We start from the raw sequence: 18,405 nt of genomic DNA, 5'->3' as shown, positions 1-18,405 counted from the left end.
AAATGGTGGGAGCAAAGCTATACAGACAAAATCTCACACAGAAGCATACACATACACACTCACAAAGAGAGGAAAACGGAAAAAAGTAATAAATCTTGCTCTCAAAGTCCATTTTAATTTGGGATGATGTGTTTTTTATTCATGTATTCCACAGATGCAGGGGACATCAAGTTGATTGTGGAACTTTAATCTGCTGCTTTTGAGGCTGCTGTGAGAGATTTGCCTTTCTCTTCTTTGTTCTCACAGCTGCCGGGGTTCAGCTTTGGATTTGGCCCTACCTCCGCGTCTAGGTCGCTGGAGGGCGTCTGTCCTTCGTTCAGACAGGACGGGGTTAAAGGAGCAGCTGCTTCGGGGACTTTGGCTCACTCAGGCCAGGGGGCAGGGAGGGGCGCGGAGTGCGGGGTGAGCCTGCGTTGGCAGAGGCTGGCGTGACGTTGCACCAGCCTGAGGCACGCTGTGCGTTCTCCCGGGGGAGTTGTCCCTGGATCCCAGGACCCTGGCAGTGGTGGGCTGCACAGGCTCCCCGGAAGGGGGTTGTGGTTAGTGACCTGTGCTCACACACAGGCTTCTTGGTTGCGGCCGCAGCAGCGTTAGCATCTCATGCCCGTCTCTGGGGTTCGCACTTTTTTTTTTTTCACATCTTTATTGGAGTATAATTGCTTTACAATGGTGTGTTAGTTTCTGCTTTATAACAAAGTGAATCAGATATACATATGTTCCCGTATCTCTTTCCTCCTGCATCTCCCACCCTCCCTATTGCACCCCTCCAGGTGGTCCGCACTTTTAGTCGCGGCTCGCTCCCGTCTCTGGAACTCCTTTAAGCAGCGCGCACCAGGAAACAAAGAGGGAAGAAAAAGTCTCTTGCCTCTTCGGCAGGTCCAGACTTTTCCCCAGACTCCCTCCTGGCTATCCATGGTGCACTAACCCCCTGCAGGCTGTGTTCATGCTGCCAACCCCAGTCCTTTCCCTGCGCTCCGACCTCTCCCTGAAGCCCGAGCCTCAGCTCCCAGCCCCGCACGCCCCGGCGGGTGAGCAGACAAGCCTCTCGGGCTGGTGAGTGCCGGTCGATACCGATCCTCTGTGTGGGAATCTCTCCGCTTTGCCCTCCGCTCCCCTGTTGCTGTGCTCTCCTTCGCGGCTCCGAAGCTTCCCCCTCCGCCACCCGCAGTCTCCGCCCGCGAAGGGGTTTCCTAGTGTGTGGAAACCTTTCCTCCTTCACAGCTCCCTCCCACTGGTGCAGGTCCTGTCCCTATCCTTTTGTCTCTGTTTATTCTTTTCTCTTTTCCCCTACCCAGGTACGTGGGTACTTTCTTGCCTTTTGGGAGGTCTGAGGTCTTCTGCCAACGTTCAGTAGGTGTTCTGTAGGAGTTTTTCCACGTGTAGATGTATTTCTGGTGTATCTGTGGGGAGGAGGGTGATCCCCACATCTTACTCTTCCACCATCTTCCCCTCGTCCCAGTATATTTATTTCAAGCCCAGGATAGGCTTTATGGCCTTTATTATGTTGAGGTATGTTCCCTCTATGCCCACTTTCTGAAGAGTTTTTATCATAAGTGTGTGTTGAATTTTCTCAAAAGCTTTTTCTGCATCCATTTGAGATGATAATATGGTTTTTATTCTTCAATTTGTTAACGTGGTGTATCACACTGATTTGCGGATACTGAAAAATCCTTGCACCCCTGGGATAAATCTGCTTGACGATGGTGTACGATCCTTTTAATGTATTGTTGGATTTGGTTTGCTAATATTTTTTGAGGATTAAAAAACAAAATTTATTTATTTATTTATTTGGTTGAGCCTGGTCTTGCAGCAGTCGGGCTCCTTAGTTGCAGCTCGTGGGCTTCTTAGTTGCGGCTCGCAGACTCCTTAGTTGCGTCACGTGGGCTCCTTAGTAGTGGCAGGGAGGTTAGTTGTGGTTCGAGGGCTCCTTAGTTGTGGCACATGGGCTCCTTAGTTGCGGCAGGTGGGCTCTGTTAGTTGAGGCTCACAGGCTCCTTAGTTGCGGTTCACCAGCTGCTTAGTTGCAGCATGCAGGTGGGATCTAGTTCCCTGACCAGGGATCAAACCCAGGCCCCCTGCATTGGGAGCGTGAAGTCTTAACCACCCGTGCCACCAGGGAGGTCACCTGTTGAGGATTTTTGTGTCTATGTTCATCAGTGATAATTGCCCTGTAAATTTTTATTTCTTTTGTGTGTGTGTGTGTGTGTGTGTGTGTGTGTGTGTGTGTGTGTATGTGTGTGATATCTTTGTCTGGTTTTGCTATCAGTGCAATGGTGGCTTCATAGAATGAGTTTGGGAATGTTCCTTCCTCTGCAGTTTTTCTTTTTTGCAGTAGTTTCAGAAGGATAGGTGTTAACTGTTCTCTAAATGTTTGGTAGAATTCACCTGTGAAGGCACCTGGTCCTGAACTTTTGATAGTTGCAAGTTTTAAAATCACAGATTTAGCACATAATTAACTGAAAAGGTTTTGCACAGCAAAGGATACCCTGGAGAAAACGAAAAGACAACCTATTGAATGGGAAAAAAAAATTGAAATGGTGTGACTGATAAGGGATTAATATACAACATATATCAACAGCTCATACAACTCAACAGCAAAAAAACAACCCAATTAAAAAATGGGCAGAAGAACTGAATAGACATTTTTCCAAAGAAGAAATGCAGATGGCCAACAGGCACATGAAAAGATACTTGAAATCACAAAGCATCAGTGAAATGCAAATTAAAACCACAATGAGATATCACCTCAGACCTGTCAGAGTGGCTGTCATCAAAAAGAACACAAATAACAAATGTTAGTGAGGATTGCAGAAAAGGGAACACTTGTACACTGTTGGTGGGAATGTAAATTGGTACAGGTATATATCTGAAAAAGATAACATGTACCCCAATGTTTATAGCAACATTATTTACAATTGTCAAGATAGGGAAGCAACCTAAGTGTCCATCAACAGAAGAACGGATAAAGATGTGGTACATAAATACAATGGAGTACTGCTCAGCCACAAAAGAGAATGAAAATTTGCCATTTGCAACAACATGGAGGGACTTGGAGGGCATTATGCTAAGTGAAATAAGTCAGACAGAGAAAGACAGATACTGTATGATATCACTTACATGTGGAATCTAAAAAATACACCAGTTAGTGAATATAACAGAAAAAGAAGCTGACTCACAGACATAGAGAACAAACTAGTGGCTACCAGGGGGAGAAGGAAGAGGGGAGGGGCAATATAGGGGTAGGGGATTAAGAGGCACAAATTATTAGGTATAAAATAAGCTACAAGGATACATTGTACAACGTGGGGAATATAGCAAATATGGAGTATAACCTATAAAAATTGTGAATCACTATATTGTATACCTGTAACTCACATAATATTATATATCAACTATATGTCGAAAAATAAATTGCTTAATTGATTTAAAGAAGTCACAGATTCAATATCAGTACTTGTAATTGGTCTGTTCATATTTTCTATTTCTTTGTTCTGTCTTGGGAGATTATACCTTTTAGGAATTTGTCCATTTCTTCTAGGTTGTCCATTTAATTGGCATGTTGTTGCTCATAGTAGTCTCTTATGACCCTTTGTATTTCTGTGTTCTTGGTTATAACTTCTTTTTCATTTCTGATTTTATTGTTTCCGGCCCTCTCCCGTTTTTTTCTTGATGATTCTGGCTAAAGGTTTATCAATTTTTTTTTTATGTTTTCAGAGGACCAGCTTGTAGTTTCATTGATCTTTTCTATTGGTATTTTTAGTCTCTATTTCATTTATTTCTGCTCTGATCTTTATGATTTCTTTTCTTCTCCTAACTTTGGCTTTTGTTTGTTCTTGTTTCTCTGTTTGCTTTAGGCATAAGGTTTGTTGTTTATTTGAGAACTCCCCTCTTAGAATTGCTTTGCTGCGTCTCATAGGTTTTGGATCATCATGTTTTTATTTTCATTTGTCTGTAGGTATTTTCTGATTTCCTCCTTGATTTCTTCAGTGATCCACTGGCTGTTTAGTAGCATGTTGTTCAGCCTCCACATCCTTGTTTTTTTGCAGTTGTTTTCTTGTTGATTTCTAATCTCATAGTGTTGTGGTCGTAAAAGATGCTTGCTATTATTTCAGTTTTCTTAAATTTACCGAGGCTTGCTTTGTGGCCTAGCATGTCATCTATCCTGGAGAATGTTCCATGTGCACTTGAAAAGAATGTGTATTCTGCTACTCTCAGGTAGAATGCTTTATAAATATCAATTAAGCCCCTCTGGTCTAATATGTCATTTAAAGCCTGTGTTTCCTTATTGATTTTCTGTCTGGGTGATCTGTCCACTAACGAAGGTGGGGTATTAAAGTCCCCCACTGTTATTGTGTTACTGTCCATTTCTCCTTTTATGTCTGTTAATGTTTGCCTTATATATCGAGATGCTTCCCTGTTGGGTGTATATATATTTACAGTTGTTGTACTTCCTTGGATTGAAGAAGATATAACATTTCTTCCCCTCATTTTCAGTTTGTATGTGTCTCTAGATCTGAAGTGAGTCTCCTAGAGGCAGCAAATATATGGGTCGTGTTTTTGTTTCCATTCAGTCAGTCTGTGTCTTTTGGTTGGAGCATTTAGTCCGTTTACATTTAAGGTATTTATCCATATGTATGTTCCTATTGCCGTTTTGCTAATTGTTTTGGATTTGTTTTTGTAGGTCTTCTTTTTCCCCTTTCTTCTTTTGTTCTCTTCTGATTTGTTGTATATCTTTAGTGTTATTTTGCATTCCTTTTTCTTTTTTGTGTGTATTTCTATTACAGATTTTTGTTTTGTGGTTACTATGAGGTTTTTGTACAGCAGTCTAGTTAAATATGTGCTTGTTTTAAGTTGCTGATCTCTTAATTTCAAATGCATTTTAGATACCCTGCATTTGTACTCTTCTCCCCTCATGGTCACTGCTTTTGAATTCATATTTTACATCTAATTGTTTTGTCTATCCCTTAAACCCTTATTGTGGGTACAGATGATTTTACTCCTTTTGTCTTTTAACCTCCCAACTAGCTTTGTGTGTGAATGATTTCCTACTGTATGTTTGCCTTTACCAGTGAGCTTTTCCATTTTGTAATTTTCTTGTTTCTAGTTGTGTCCTTTTCTTTTTCACCTAGAGAAGTTCCTTTAGCATTTGCTGTAAAGCTGGTTTGATGTTCCTGAATTCTTTTAGCTTTTACTTGTCTGTAAAGCTTTTGTTTTCTTCATCAAATCTCAGTGAGAGCCTTGCAGTGTAGAATATTCTTGGTTATAGGTTCTTCTCTTTCATTACTTTATATTGTGTATTCCCTTCTGGTCTGCAGAGGTTTTGCTGAAAAATCAGCTGATAGCCTTATAGGATTCCCTTGTGTGTTGTTTTTTGCTTTTCCCTTGTTACTTTTAATATTCTCTCTTTATCTTTTAATTTTTTCATTTTTATGACAATAGTCCTTGTGTATTCCTCTGCCGGTTAATCCTATATGGGACTCTCTGTGCTTCCTGGACTTGGTTGACTTTTTCCTTTCCCAGCTTAGGTAAGTTTTCAGCTATTATCTCTTCAGATATTTTATCAAGTCCTTTCTCTCTCTCTTCTTCTGGGACCCTCCTATAATATGAATATTTATGTGTTTGTCATCGTCCTACTGGTCTCTTAAACTCTCCTCATTTCTTTTTGTTCTCTTTTTCTATTTGGTAGCAGTGATTTCCAGTACTCTGTCTTCTAGCTCACTAATCCATTCTTCTGCCTCATTTAGGCTACTGTTGATTCCTTCTAGTATATTTTTCAGTTCACTTATTGCATTCCTTAATTCTGTTTGGTTGTTCTGTATATTTTCTAATTCTTTATTTAAAAACTTCTAATTTCTCGCTCTGTGCATCTTTTCTCCTTCTGAGTTCTTTCATCATCTTTATGATCATTACTCTGAACTCTTTCTTGGGTAGGTTGCCTCGACGTCACTTAGTTTTTCTTCTGGCATTTTATCTTGTTACTTCGTCTGAAACATAATCCTGTTGCTTCATTTTGTTTAAATTGCTATTTGTATTTTTATGTATGTGGTAGGTTGGTTCTGCTTCTCATCCTTGGAGAAGTGGCCCTCTGTAAGAGACGTCCTATGCCTCCCAGCAGTGCAGTTCCTTCTCATTATCCAAGGAAGGGCCACGGGCCAGCTGGTTCCAGGGTAGGGTCTGGCCTGCATTTGCAGACTTGGTCTGTTGGCTGAAGGACTGTCGTTTTCTTGCTTCTGGTATCTGACCTCTGGTGAGTGAGGCTGGTCTAGATAGTTGAGTGAGTGAGATTCCTGGCAGGTGGGGCTGGTGCCTGTCCCCTGGTAGGTTGAGTTGGGTCTTGGTCCTTTGGTGGGCAAAACCATGTATAGAGGCAGCTGTGGGCTCAGGAAGTCTTTAGGCAGTCTGTCTGCTGATGGCTGTTTCTGCACCTAGTTTGTTGTTTATCCTGAGGTGTTCCAGCATTGGAGCCTAGAGCCTGGTGGGTGGGGCCAGGTCTTGGTGCCAGAATGTCAGCCTCCAGGAGAGCTCATGCAGATGAATATTCTCCTGATATATCTGCCACTAGTGTCTATGCCCCCAGTGTGGGCCACAGCCTCCCCCTGCCTCCCCAGGAGACCCTCCAAGACTAGGAAGTAGATCTGGCCCAGATACCTATCAAATTGCTGCTTCTGCTCTTGGTCCTGGTGCATGTGAGATTTTGCATGCACCCTTTATGAGTGAAGTCTCTATTTCCCCCAGTCCTCTGGAGCTCCTCCAGTCAAGCCCCTGCTGATCTTCAAAGTCAGATGCTCTCAGGGTTCCTCTTCCCAGTGCCAGACCCCCAGGCTGGGGAGCATGATGTGGGGCTCAGAACTCTCACTCCTGTTGGAGAACCTCTGTAATATAATTATTATCCAATTTGTGAGTTGCCAACCCTGGGGGGTATGGGATTTAATTATATCATGAGCCTGACTGTCCTACCAGTCTTGCTGTGGTCCATCTTTATGTCTTTAGCTGTAGAGGATCTTTTCTAGTAAGTGTCAGTCTTTTTCAACGATAGTTGTTCTGCAGATTGATGTGATTTTATTGTGCTTGTGAAAAGAGGTGAGCTTAGTGTCCTTCTACTCTGCCATCTTGGCCATTCTCCCATAGTGTTCCTTTTTGATGGTTTGCAAATGACAATGGAGTTGCCTTTTTTTGACCATCTCTATAATAACATTGAGCCCATATTTTCCCCCTTAATTAAATAATTGTATTTATTTTAAGATTTGACATGTATACAACTTGAATTTGTTGCTTATCAGATCAGCTTGAAAAGAAAACAAAACAAATTTCTTCCTCACTGTCTTTGGTAAGAAGCAGGGGTAAAAAGCTCTTGGCAAAAGTCATTGCCAAGCATGTCAGGGTGCTTTGTGCATTTAGCATTGTGTTATCCACATTAAATATCTGTTACTATTGCAATAGTTCTTTCTGACCATACGTGTGACACTGGAAATTGCTTTTTTGTTTTCATACCTTTAATTTGGTAATAAGGAAAATTTCAAAATGAATCCAAGTTAATTTTATCTCCTGAAAATTCTGTCTGAGAGAATCAGTGAAGGTTCTTTTAAACAGTACATATTACAGATCAGTGAGACTGCCTTTTAAATCTTCCAGTAAATCTTTCCACACAGACGTGAACACTATTTTAGTAAATTAAATACATTTAAAGTAACGCAGGTTAAAGCAGCTTTTTTTAACTACCTATACGTTATCTCATGAGAACTTATTTAATTGGTATGATAGTGGATAAAGATACCAAATAGTTGACTTTTTATTCATCTAAAGTTTATCATAAGTGAGTTTATTTTTAAATTATTAAATGCAGTTTGCCAATCATTGCTTTATTACTTTAAAAAAATTTTTATTGGTGTACAGTTGGCTTACAGTGTGTTAGTTTCAGGTGTACAGCAAAGTGAATCAGTTATACATGTACATGTATCCACTCTTTTTTTTTAGATTCTTTTCCCATATAGGCCATTACAGAGTATTGAGTAGAGTTCCCTGTGCTATACAGCAGGTTCTTATTAGTTATCTATTTTATATATAGCAGTGTGTGTATGTCAGTCCCAGTCTCCCAATTTATCCCTCCCCCCGTTATCCCTTGGTAACTATGTTTGTTTTCTACATCCATGACTCTACTACTCTTTTGTAAATAAGTTCATTTGTACCCTTTTTATTTTAGATTCCACATGTAAGTGATATCATATGATGTTTGTCTTTCTGTGTCTGACTTACTTCACTTGGTATGACCATCTCTAGGTACATCCATCTTGGCTGCAAATGCCATTATTTTGTTCTTTTTTATGGCTGAGTTATATTCCATTGTATATATGTACCACATCTTCTTTATCCATTCCTGTTTTGACGGACATTTATGTTGCTTCCATGTCCTGGCTATTGTAAATAGTGCTCCAGTAAAGATAGGGGTGCATGTATCTTTTCAAATTATGGTTTTCTCTGGACATATGCCCAGGAGTGGGATTGCTGGGCCATATGGTAGTTCTATTTTTAGCTTTTAAAGGAACCTCCATACTGTTCTCCGTAGTGGCTGCACCAATTTACATTCCCACCACCAGTGTAGGAGGGTTCCCTTTGCCCTACACCCTTTGTAGCGTTTACTGTTTGTAGATTTTTTGATGATGGATATTTTGACCAGTTTGAGGTGATACCTCATTGTATTTTTGATTTGCATTTGTCTAATAATTAGTGATATTGAGCATCTTTTCATGTGCCTGTTGCGCATCTATCTGTATGTCTTCTTTGGAGAAATGTCTCTTTAGATCTTCCACCCATTTTTTGATTGGGCTATTTGTTTGTTTGATATTGAGCTTCATGAGCTGTTTGTATATTTTGGAGATTAATCCCTTGTTAATTGCTTTGTATGCCAATATTTTCTCCCATTCTGTCGGTTGTCTTTTTGTTTTGTTTATGGTTTCCTTTGCTGTTCCTTTCCTTTTGAGTTTAATTAGGTCCCATTTGTTTATTTTTGTTTTTATTTTCATTAGGAGGTGGATCAAAAAAGATCTTGCTGTGATTTATGTCAAAGATTGTTTTGCCTATGTTTTCCTCTGAGAGTTTTATAATAATCCAGCCTTACATTTAGGTCTTTAATCCATTTTGAGTTTATTTTTGTGTATGGTGTTAGGGAGTGTTCTAATTTCATTCTTTTATATGTAGGTGTCGAGTTTTCCCAGCACCACTTATTAAAGACACTGTCTTTTCTCCATTGTAGAGTCTTGCCTCCTTTGTCATAGATTAGGTGACCATCGGTGCGTGGGTTTATCTCTGGGCTTTCTATCCCGTTCCATTGATCTGTATTTCTGTTTTTTTGTGCCAGTACCATACTGTTTTGGTTACTGTAGATTTGTAGTATAGTCTGAAGTCAGGGATCCTGGTTCCTCCAGCTTTGTTTTTCTTTTGCAAGATTGCTTTGGCTATTCAGGGTCTTTTGTGTTTCCATACAATCTGTAAAATTTTTTGTTCTAGTGCTGTGAAAAATGCCATTGGTAATTTGAAGTGGATTGCGTTGGATCTGTAGATTGCTTTGGGTAGTATAGTCATTTTCACAATATTGATTCTTCCAATCTAAGAACATGGTATATCTCTCCATCTGTTTGTGTTGTCTTTGATTTCTTTCATCAGTATCTTATAGTTTTCTGAGTACAGGTCTTTTGCCTCCTTGGGTAAGAATCATTGCTTTATTATTTTTTTCTGCCCACATAAAGGCAGGCAAGTTCCATGTGATCCCAGTGTGTTATGTTAAAGAAGCTGATACACAGTCAGCGATAGGTTAAGTTTTTCAAGGTGGAAGGTTGGTAACTTGTATCTAGAGACTATGGGACCATACCAACACTTTCCCCCAGGTCTAAGAGTTGATGCTCTGGCCCTTGGGTACACCAGAAGGTTTTTGTTCTATTTATTTTCTTCCCATCTTCGATAAATAAAATTTTGGAACACCATTCATTCTTGAATGTCATTAAACTGTTTTATGGAATACCATGTAATAAATTAAGTTAATACCAATGGTGGTAATAAATTAATAAAGTGGCAAATGATGAAAATTGAAGATATTATTGAGTTTTTCTGAGAAAAGATAATATTGCATTTTAGTGCATTTTATTAACTTATTGCTGGGTAATGAAATGTAGCTTGTCTGTTAATTATGCTACTGAATTTTTTTTTTGTATTTTAAGTAAATCAATAACCACAGAAATTTATTCAGTAACTGAGATAGGTATTCATAAAAGGTGTATTGATTTTAATAAATTTTCAGTTCAAAACAATTTATTACATAATGTTTGAGAAGCACAGAATAGTATATTTCATGTATATGAGAAATATGAAGCATTGTGAGTATTCAGAAAATTCAAGGCCCACTCTCCATCCCTCCAACCAACTTAAGAACTAGAATATTACCATTCCTGTAAAGCTACTGGACTCTTTCTTCTAGCATTGCTTTTCCTATCAAAATGGTTTGTGACAGGAATTTTCTAACATAACTGAAAATAGTAAGTATACTGAATCTTCCATGAACCTATCACCTAGTTTCAATGATTATCAACATTTTTGCCAGTTGTGTTTCACAAACTCCGTCCATGTGTCCCCCCTGCCCCCTGCCCTTTTTTTTTGAGGTGTTAAAGCAAGCTCCAGACATGGCCTTATTTCAGTAGTGAGTACTTCAATTATTCATTTCTAACAAGGACTTTAAAAATGTAACCACAATGCCATCACACCGAAAAATTTTTCTTTAATATCATAAAATATCCAGTCAATGTTTAAATTTTCCCAATTATCCAATAAATGTTCATTTGTAGTTGGTTACTCTGAATCGTGATTCAGGCAGTGTCTGCACTTTGCACTTCATTAAAATTTTTCATTGTCTTGGTTTTCCCTTGCTAAAGAAAGAAACAGGGTCTCTTTTTCTTGTAGAATTTTTCATTTCTCTATTTGTCTTTTTCACTCAACCTGTGCCTCCTGTGACATCATAGGTAGATCTTAAGGTTTGATTAGGGCCCATTGAGGCAACAAGAAGTCATTGGTGATGTGTGTGCTTCCTGCTGCTTCAGTCTTTGTTCACATGATATACAGGAACAGAGGAATACCCTGAATGTCAAGTACAGGGGGTGGGGCATTCTGTGGGACAGGGAGCCAACTTTAAAAAATGAATGGCAAAGGTGTAACAGAGGGAGGTTGCATCCTGTTTGGATTCCGATTTGGGTAAGCCGAAAATAGAAAGATGTTTATGAGATGATTAGAAAATTTGATCACTGGTAGCATTTAGATGATATAAGATTATTGATTTAGCTATCAGTACTGTGGGTATATTTTTTAAATGCCTGTATTTCAGTGATACATACTAAAGTTTTGAAACAACATGCTGCCTGGAATTTTCTTATGATAATCCATATATGAACAAAATCAGTCATCCATTGATAATTGTTGAACTAGGTGATGGGGTTATGGGATTCTGTATTGTTTTCTCTAATTTGTATGTAATCAAGTATTTTTATTATGTTTTAAAAATTATGAAGCCTTTGTGACTACCTGACACGTAATCTCTTTCTTAATCATCTTGGTTTAAGAAAGCTTTAAGACAGAAAAGTTTTGGAGTCATTCAGTAAGGCTATCATACTATTTCATTTTAGTAAGAAAATTACTGTGAGTCCCATGCCTTGGATGGACATCCTTGGTGAATTAACGACTTCTTTTGAAAGCGAACCCCACTCATATGTGCCTGCATCAACCCTGCCTAGTATTTCCAGAGCTTAAGTAAAGGGGCTCTAACTTCCCACACATTCCATGTCTCATATGTCCTTCTCCCCAGTTAAAGTATCTAATGTGTTTGATTCTGAAAACTCTGTAGCTTACTGTGTTTGTGTCTAGTATCACAGGTATATTGAAATTGCAATAAAGCAGTGCAGGAGCTCAGGAATTGATTGTAAAATCCATGGTCTCATCCTGCTGGGACGGATACGTGCGGAGGAGGAAGATTTGGCTGCAGTTCCTTTCTTAGCTTCAGATAATGAGGAGGAAGAGGACGAAAAAGGCAACAGTGGGAGGTGAGAGCTGTTTGCTGTTGGTGGTACTCATGCCCAAACTCTCACTTTCAAAAGCCAGTGTTTAATTGGAGTGTGTCTCATAATGAGGATAGTTTAGTGCCCATAGGACTATTTGTTAAATATTAGTTAATGTTCAAATCATATTCAAAAATATGATTTAATTTAATTTTAGGAAAAATTTAATGTGGAAACACATTGTATTTAGAAAAATTCACTTAAAAGGGAAAATAAAAATGTTAATTTTTCTACCTGAAATATTACTGTTAATATTTTGGTATATATTCTTGTAGTTTTCTTTTTTATCTGTCCCTAATTGTGTTTTCCTTTGGAGATAGTGTGGTATGGTATGTATTTTACAGCCTTTTTTGTTACGAATTTTATTAATAACTTTTGAATTAAAAATTTTTTATTACAATAAAATATACATAAACTTACCATCTTAACCAGTTAAGTGTATAGTTCAGTGGCATGAAGTAAATTTACATTATTGTGCAACCATGAGTAACATCCATCTTTAGAATATCTGTATCATTAGTCTTCTGTTGTATAATTTTATTTTGTGCAATATTTCATCTCATGATTAAATTCTCATTTACTCACTCAGTTCCTTATTTTGTATGAGCCCTGTAGTGATGACTATTACTGTATTTATTCATCTACCATATATTTATTGAACACCTACTGGAGGCTAAACCCTGTTCTCTGTCCTGTGAATGCTGTAGTGAACATGCTAAATAAAACAAGACAAACTCACACACATTAGAGTGGCCTCATGGCTGTGGGAAGTGCACGAAGGAGAAGGGCCTGGTGCTTTGAGCGACTGCAAAGGAGCATTGGGCTGTCAGGAGAACAAGGAAAAACTCCCCCATCAAAGCAAAGTGGGCAGTAAGGGGTGTTGGCAGGGGAACATCATATACCAAGGGTGAAGAAAGGTGTCTGCCAGGTCTGTGCACATTTGCTTTTTATTCCAAGACCTGTATGGAGGGCTCATGTGCAGTGTCTATTCTGAGCTCTGTTTACGTCCCAGCAGCAAACAGTGCAAACAATTACTGTCCTCAGATAAGTTTTCTTTTCACAAATAAATTGCTAAAAGTGAAATTGCCAAGTTGATAGGTGTTTCTCTTGTATTGCTGGTGTAGCTGGGTCCTTGCAGATGTCCACTAGAGGCAGGTAGCAGTGCCAGTTGAGCTCTGCTGATCACTGCCCTTAGCACTGAGTGCTTTCTAGTGTGTGACGTGAGCAGTCTGTCCTTTTGAAACAAAGGAGCTTGGCCCTGCACTGCTATTAAGCACATACTCTTAATCAAGAAGAGATGGCCACTGTGGTGATAAATCAGGTCATTCTAGGGATCTTGGGCTTGGATCCTGTCTTGTTTCATTTCAGAAGCTTTGCAAAGAAGTTGAAGAGAAAATAGTCTTATAACACTACCTTATCTAGAATATATGTTATACTATATGTTACAGTTCAAACTGTTTGTGTCTGCATGCATTAATTTAATTGAGGAAGATGACATTTCACTTAAATCATTGGGATTTTTAAGTGAAAGGATTCTAGAGTCACATTTTCTTATTCGGTAGCTACTAAAATGAATTGGGCAAATATAATTAGTACATGTACTATGTATGTGAAATAACCACAAAAGTTTGAGCTTTACTCATAGGTGAAACTTTTACACAGCTGGATACATTCACAAAAGAAATTCTAGATATTTGAATGTAATTTTTTTTCCTTTCAAATATCATTGATGAGCTAATAACTAATGAATGGTCCAAGCAGTCTCCCACAGGGCAAGCCCCCAACTAGGGTGTGCCCTCACTGACCACCCGCTGGCATTTGTTCCCCCTGCTGATGCTTACATGGTACCAGTCCTTACATGTCTCAACACTGGTGGAATCCCCTACATACTTTTGAGTAACACTGTGTTACAAGGTATTTCAAATAGAATGTACATATACTTGCTCTCCTTTGCCTGGTATGGGATGAGAGTTTTCCTACCTTTTTATCCCCAAACCATAAAATTTTGATCCCTGAAAGTAAATATTCATTAGTATGTAACACGTTAAAAAATCTTACCTATCTGTAAGCTAATCTCTGGAGTCTTCAGTTGTCTATTGTAGCTTTTAAAAATAGAACAAAAGCAAAAAGCTAAAACCTCAAACACAGAAGCAGCAGTGTTCTTACTACCTGGCATAAAACTGACAACCAAGCAAATCTAACATTGTTCCATGTACTTTGTGTTCTTATCGTGTTCAAGAATTGATGGACTTTTTTTTTTTAATTGATTCAATCTAATTTATTTCTGATGTACAACAAATTGGAAGTAACAATAGCCATTTTTCTCAAGTGTTAGCAGTATAGTTAACACTTAATGCATGAACATCGGTTGCTGTGATTTTGTCATTTAAATTTTTTTAAATTTATTTTTTATTTTATTTTGAAGAATGTGTGGACTTTGTTGATCAAACTTTTAACCCATCAAGGGCAGGTCAGGAGATGGGATGAATGAGATGGCCTGTGTTTCAGGAGCCTTGGGGGGCTGGGCAGGCCTCCCCTGGCAGAATGGAGGTTTGGACCTCCTCCTCCAACACAGCTGGCAAGCACAGTGGGCAGAGGGTGTAAAGGAAGAAATTTACATGTTGCCTCGGGACATGTGTTTGTGTTTGAGTACATCAGAGGTCACGTGGCTACATTCATTTTATTATTTCTTTGGGGGGAAAATATGACCAAACAGGGTTTGAGGTTAGGGACACAATGCCAGTCCCGGTGGTGATTCTTGGTGCCATTAACCAACATTCCCTCCAGTTACATCTGCAGTAGCTGTGTGTTAAGGTGATGGGCGGTAATTGCTGTAAAAGCAGTAAAAGCTGTCACGTTCAATTTGGTATACAAGAAGAAAGAGAACTGCACAGTGTCTCTTGGGAAGATCTCTACCAGAATAAAAAGCTAAGGTTAAATTCTAGTATTGAAAGGTAGCATACTGGTATCTAGAAATTTTGACCCTCTGGAACACTAACTCCTGTGTATACTTCAGGCTTTGTTGAATTAAAACAAAACTTTAAAGGAGATTCTGATAGTAACCAGCAAAGTGTGTGCTTGAGGTTGTTTTTATTTAAAAAATTTTTTTACTCTGATTGACCTCTATTTCTGTTTTATTTTTCCTTTGATTAGCCTTATTAGAAAGAAGGCTGCAGGTCTGGAATCAGCGGCTACAATAAGAACCAAAGTGTTTGTGTGGGGCCTGAATGACAAGGACCAGCTGGGAGGGCTGAAGGGCTCCAAGGTACCTGCCCGATACCCCGTGCCCTCGCCACCCCGTGCTGCTCAGGCCCAGACAGGCCCAGCGACAGCCAGGCTTCTTGAAGTTTTTATAATGGTCTTTCCTTTTATATGTTGTTTTTAAAGTTGACTTTTCTTAAGTAATTCTTGACATGAACTCACAGACATTATCAAATTTAGTTTCTGAGAAGCCTCTGTCCTTGGAAAATAGTGCACTTTAGATATAGTTGCATTATTGCTGTTTTGTAAACTAGAACATACACTTTTGAAAAGATTTGACCAGCACAGAGGTAAAAATTGTAGAGTATTAATTATGTTTTAAAGAGTAGGTACAACAATTGATGCATTTGAACTAGAGTTGAATTCAGTGTGGCTTTTAACTGAGGAACAGATTCCTCTAAATTTTAGTGTCTGGAAACAGTTTCTTTTCAGATGAGCATCTCCACTACTTAGTATTGCATGAGACTTCACCCATCATAAGATCCCTTGTTATCTTCATTGCCGAGAAGCTGAAAAGGAAAGTTAGAACTCATTCATTTTAAGTCTTGTGGTTCTAGTACAATGAAAATAATCTTATGCAATTCAGCAGCCTCGAGTTACATCTGTTTTTGAGGCCCCTGCCCTGCATTTGGAGATATGTGAGGCCCAGGAGCTCTGGGAGCCTCAGCTGTGACGGGGGCTGTCTAGGGGGCCCCGAGGGCATGGCCCTTTTTGGGGTTTGCACATGAAGGGTAGGTTGGCGCTTCACGGTTGGGATGAACATCCTTCTTCCACAGTAGTAGTGACTATTTGATACTTTCTGACACATAGGAATCATAAAGGGCTTCTTAGACAGGGGCTTTGATAATTTTAAATTAAATCACACCCATCTCTAATGGGAAATTTAAGTGTATAATTTCTTAGAATTAACAAGAATGAGCAGGACATGACCTGAAATAAAATGTAGTTTACCAAATGTTTGTTTATATCTTTACATTATGTATATTTTATTTTTTGCCTTTTATTACGGATATGTTCAGATGTACCCAGGTAGAAAGAATAGGGACCTGAGTCCTCTTGTCCCTGTACCAGCTTCAACAGTTGCAGATGGTCACATTTTTGTCATTATTTTCTACACAGCCTCACCCCTATTCATTTTAAAGTCCATCTCAGTATATCATTTCATCCTTAAAATACTTGTGTATATCTAAGAGACAAGAACTTCTTTGGTTAATATAACCATGTAAATTAACAGTAATTCTATGTACCATCTACTAAGATTACTTGTAATTTTAAAAGTGTAAATAACATTCTCTCTTTTCTCCTTTACTTTTAAAAAAATTCTTGTTTTAGATAAAAGTTCCTTCATTCTCTGAGACACTGTCTGCTTTAAATGTAGTACAGGTGGCTGGTGGTTCTAAAAGTTTGTTTGCAGGTATGATTATTCTAATATTTAAAAAGTTTTAAATGATGCTTAGGACTGAAAACATAGTTGTTGCATTGTGAAAAGTGAGTCCTTTCCTCACTCCTGTTCCTTGCAGTGACAGTGGAAGGGAAAGTGTATGCCTGTGGAGAAGCCACGAATGGCCGGCTGGGGCTGGGCCTCTCCAGTGGGACTGTGCCCATTCCTCGACAGATCACAGCTCTCAGCAATTACGTGGTCAAGAAGGTGGCTGTTCACTCAGGTAAGGGCCAGGCTTTGCACTGGTGCACAGATAAGTCTATTGTTCGTGCTCTGTAATTAACTGGGGCCGTAAACAATTTCCCCTAAAGTGTCTTTGCATTCTTTTTCAAACTTTACTTAACTATTAGGAATAAAAGTTGGTTAATGTAAAACTCCAGGTGGTCTAGAGTTTAATTATTGTTGCTGCACGAGGCTTCTTGGAGACCAATGGTTGCTGGCGTTCCAGGCGTGTGGGGCATACCTCACCAAAGGAGGGGGCTTTTAATCTTGGAGCTTGTGGTCTCAGGTTCATAGCATCTCTGCAGTCATCATGTTCTGTGCTTAAATATGTGTTACTTTTCTGGGGAAAGAGCCTGTAATGTTCATCAGATTCCCAGTATCTGTAAATTCCAGTGATAAGAAAGAACCATTTAAAAAAAAAATTACACTGCTTCAATTCAGGAAACTTGAGTATCATTTCAAAGCCCTGTGCTCTGAGGAAATGAACTGAATTAGATACAAACTGAGTTCGTGTCTATACTGGATAGGGTTAGATTTAACCCCTTATAACAGAACATCCAAACGGTAGTGGCTTGAGCAAGATAGCATTTTACCATTCTCTGTAGAAACCTGGAGGTGGGGTCCAGGGCCAGTGCAGCAGCCTCAGTACCTGTGAGGTGCAGTAGCTTGCTGTCCACCCCCGTTGCAGCCGCAGGTGAACGTATAAGATAGGCCTTTTCCTCAGGCCCACTCTGCCCCTCCAAAGAGCTTTTCTGGAAGCCTCACTCACTTCTGTCGCACCTCTGTCACCATCCTCTGTGGGCAGGGGAGTCTGGGAAGCATGGTTTTTAGCTGAGCACATTGCCCTGGATCATGTGGGCTCTGTTGGCAAGGGATAGGGTGCGAATGGGTATTAGGAGCCTAGGAACTGGTGGACACAAGTGACAGAGAGGAAACGCTCTTCAGTCCTCAGCCGGGGTGGATGGACTGGGAGAGTGAGCCATGCTGGGGAAAAAGCATGAGCTGATTGTTTTGGGAAGAGTGAGCATAGTGCCTTAATTGCAATTGATGGTACTTTTGCTTAAATAATTCCATTGTTGAGGTACATTTCACAAAAGCCTAATTGCCACTGCATTTGATAATTTGTCTAATCACAAATGTACTTATTTTTCCATCTGAATTTTGACCCTTTATAAATTTAACATAGCAGCAACCCCATTAATAAATAACATCATTTTGCTGCTTCTTTGCGAGTAAAATTCTTTGTAGGACTTAAACTTCGTAGTTTAATAAATGTTCACTTATTTTATATATTTGTCACCCTGAAATGTTCATCTTATTTACTCAATTATTCAACACATATTCACACCTACTGCATGCCAGGAAAAATAGGTAGTTTTGCTGTTAACT

The 18,405-nt window shown here is 39.2% G+C and overlaps 1 protein-coding gene across 1 annotated transcript in view; it reads left to right on the top strand.

Annotated features, from left to right (window-relative positions):
- The window catches only part of HERC2 (HECT and RLD domain containing E3 ubiquitin protein ligase 2), a 231,524-nt gene that overhangs the window by 141,413 nt on the left and 71,706 nt on the right, over positions 1 to 18,405 (top strand). Inside the window, 4 exon segments of the mRNA XM_007463762.1 lie at positions 11,902 to 12,077; positions 15,246 to 15,357; positions 16,686 to 16,767; positions 16,874 to 17,017. Coding sequence (XP_007463824.1) covers positions 11,902 to 12,077; positions 15,246 to 15,357; positions 16,686 to 16,767; positions 16,874 to 17,017 — 514 coding nt within the window.

Source organism: Lipotes vexillifer, unplaced genomic scaffold (assembly GCF_000442215.2).
Source record: "Lipotes vexillifer unplaced genomic scaffold, Lipotes_vexillifer_v1.1 scaffold200, whole genome shotgun sequence".
Lineage (NCBI taxonomy): Eukaryota > Metazoa > Chordata > Mammalia > Artiodactyla > Lipotidae > Lipotes > Lipotes vexillifer.
Note: the sequence above shows the minus strand (reverse complement) of the source record. Positions and strands in the feature narration are given on the sequence as shown.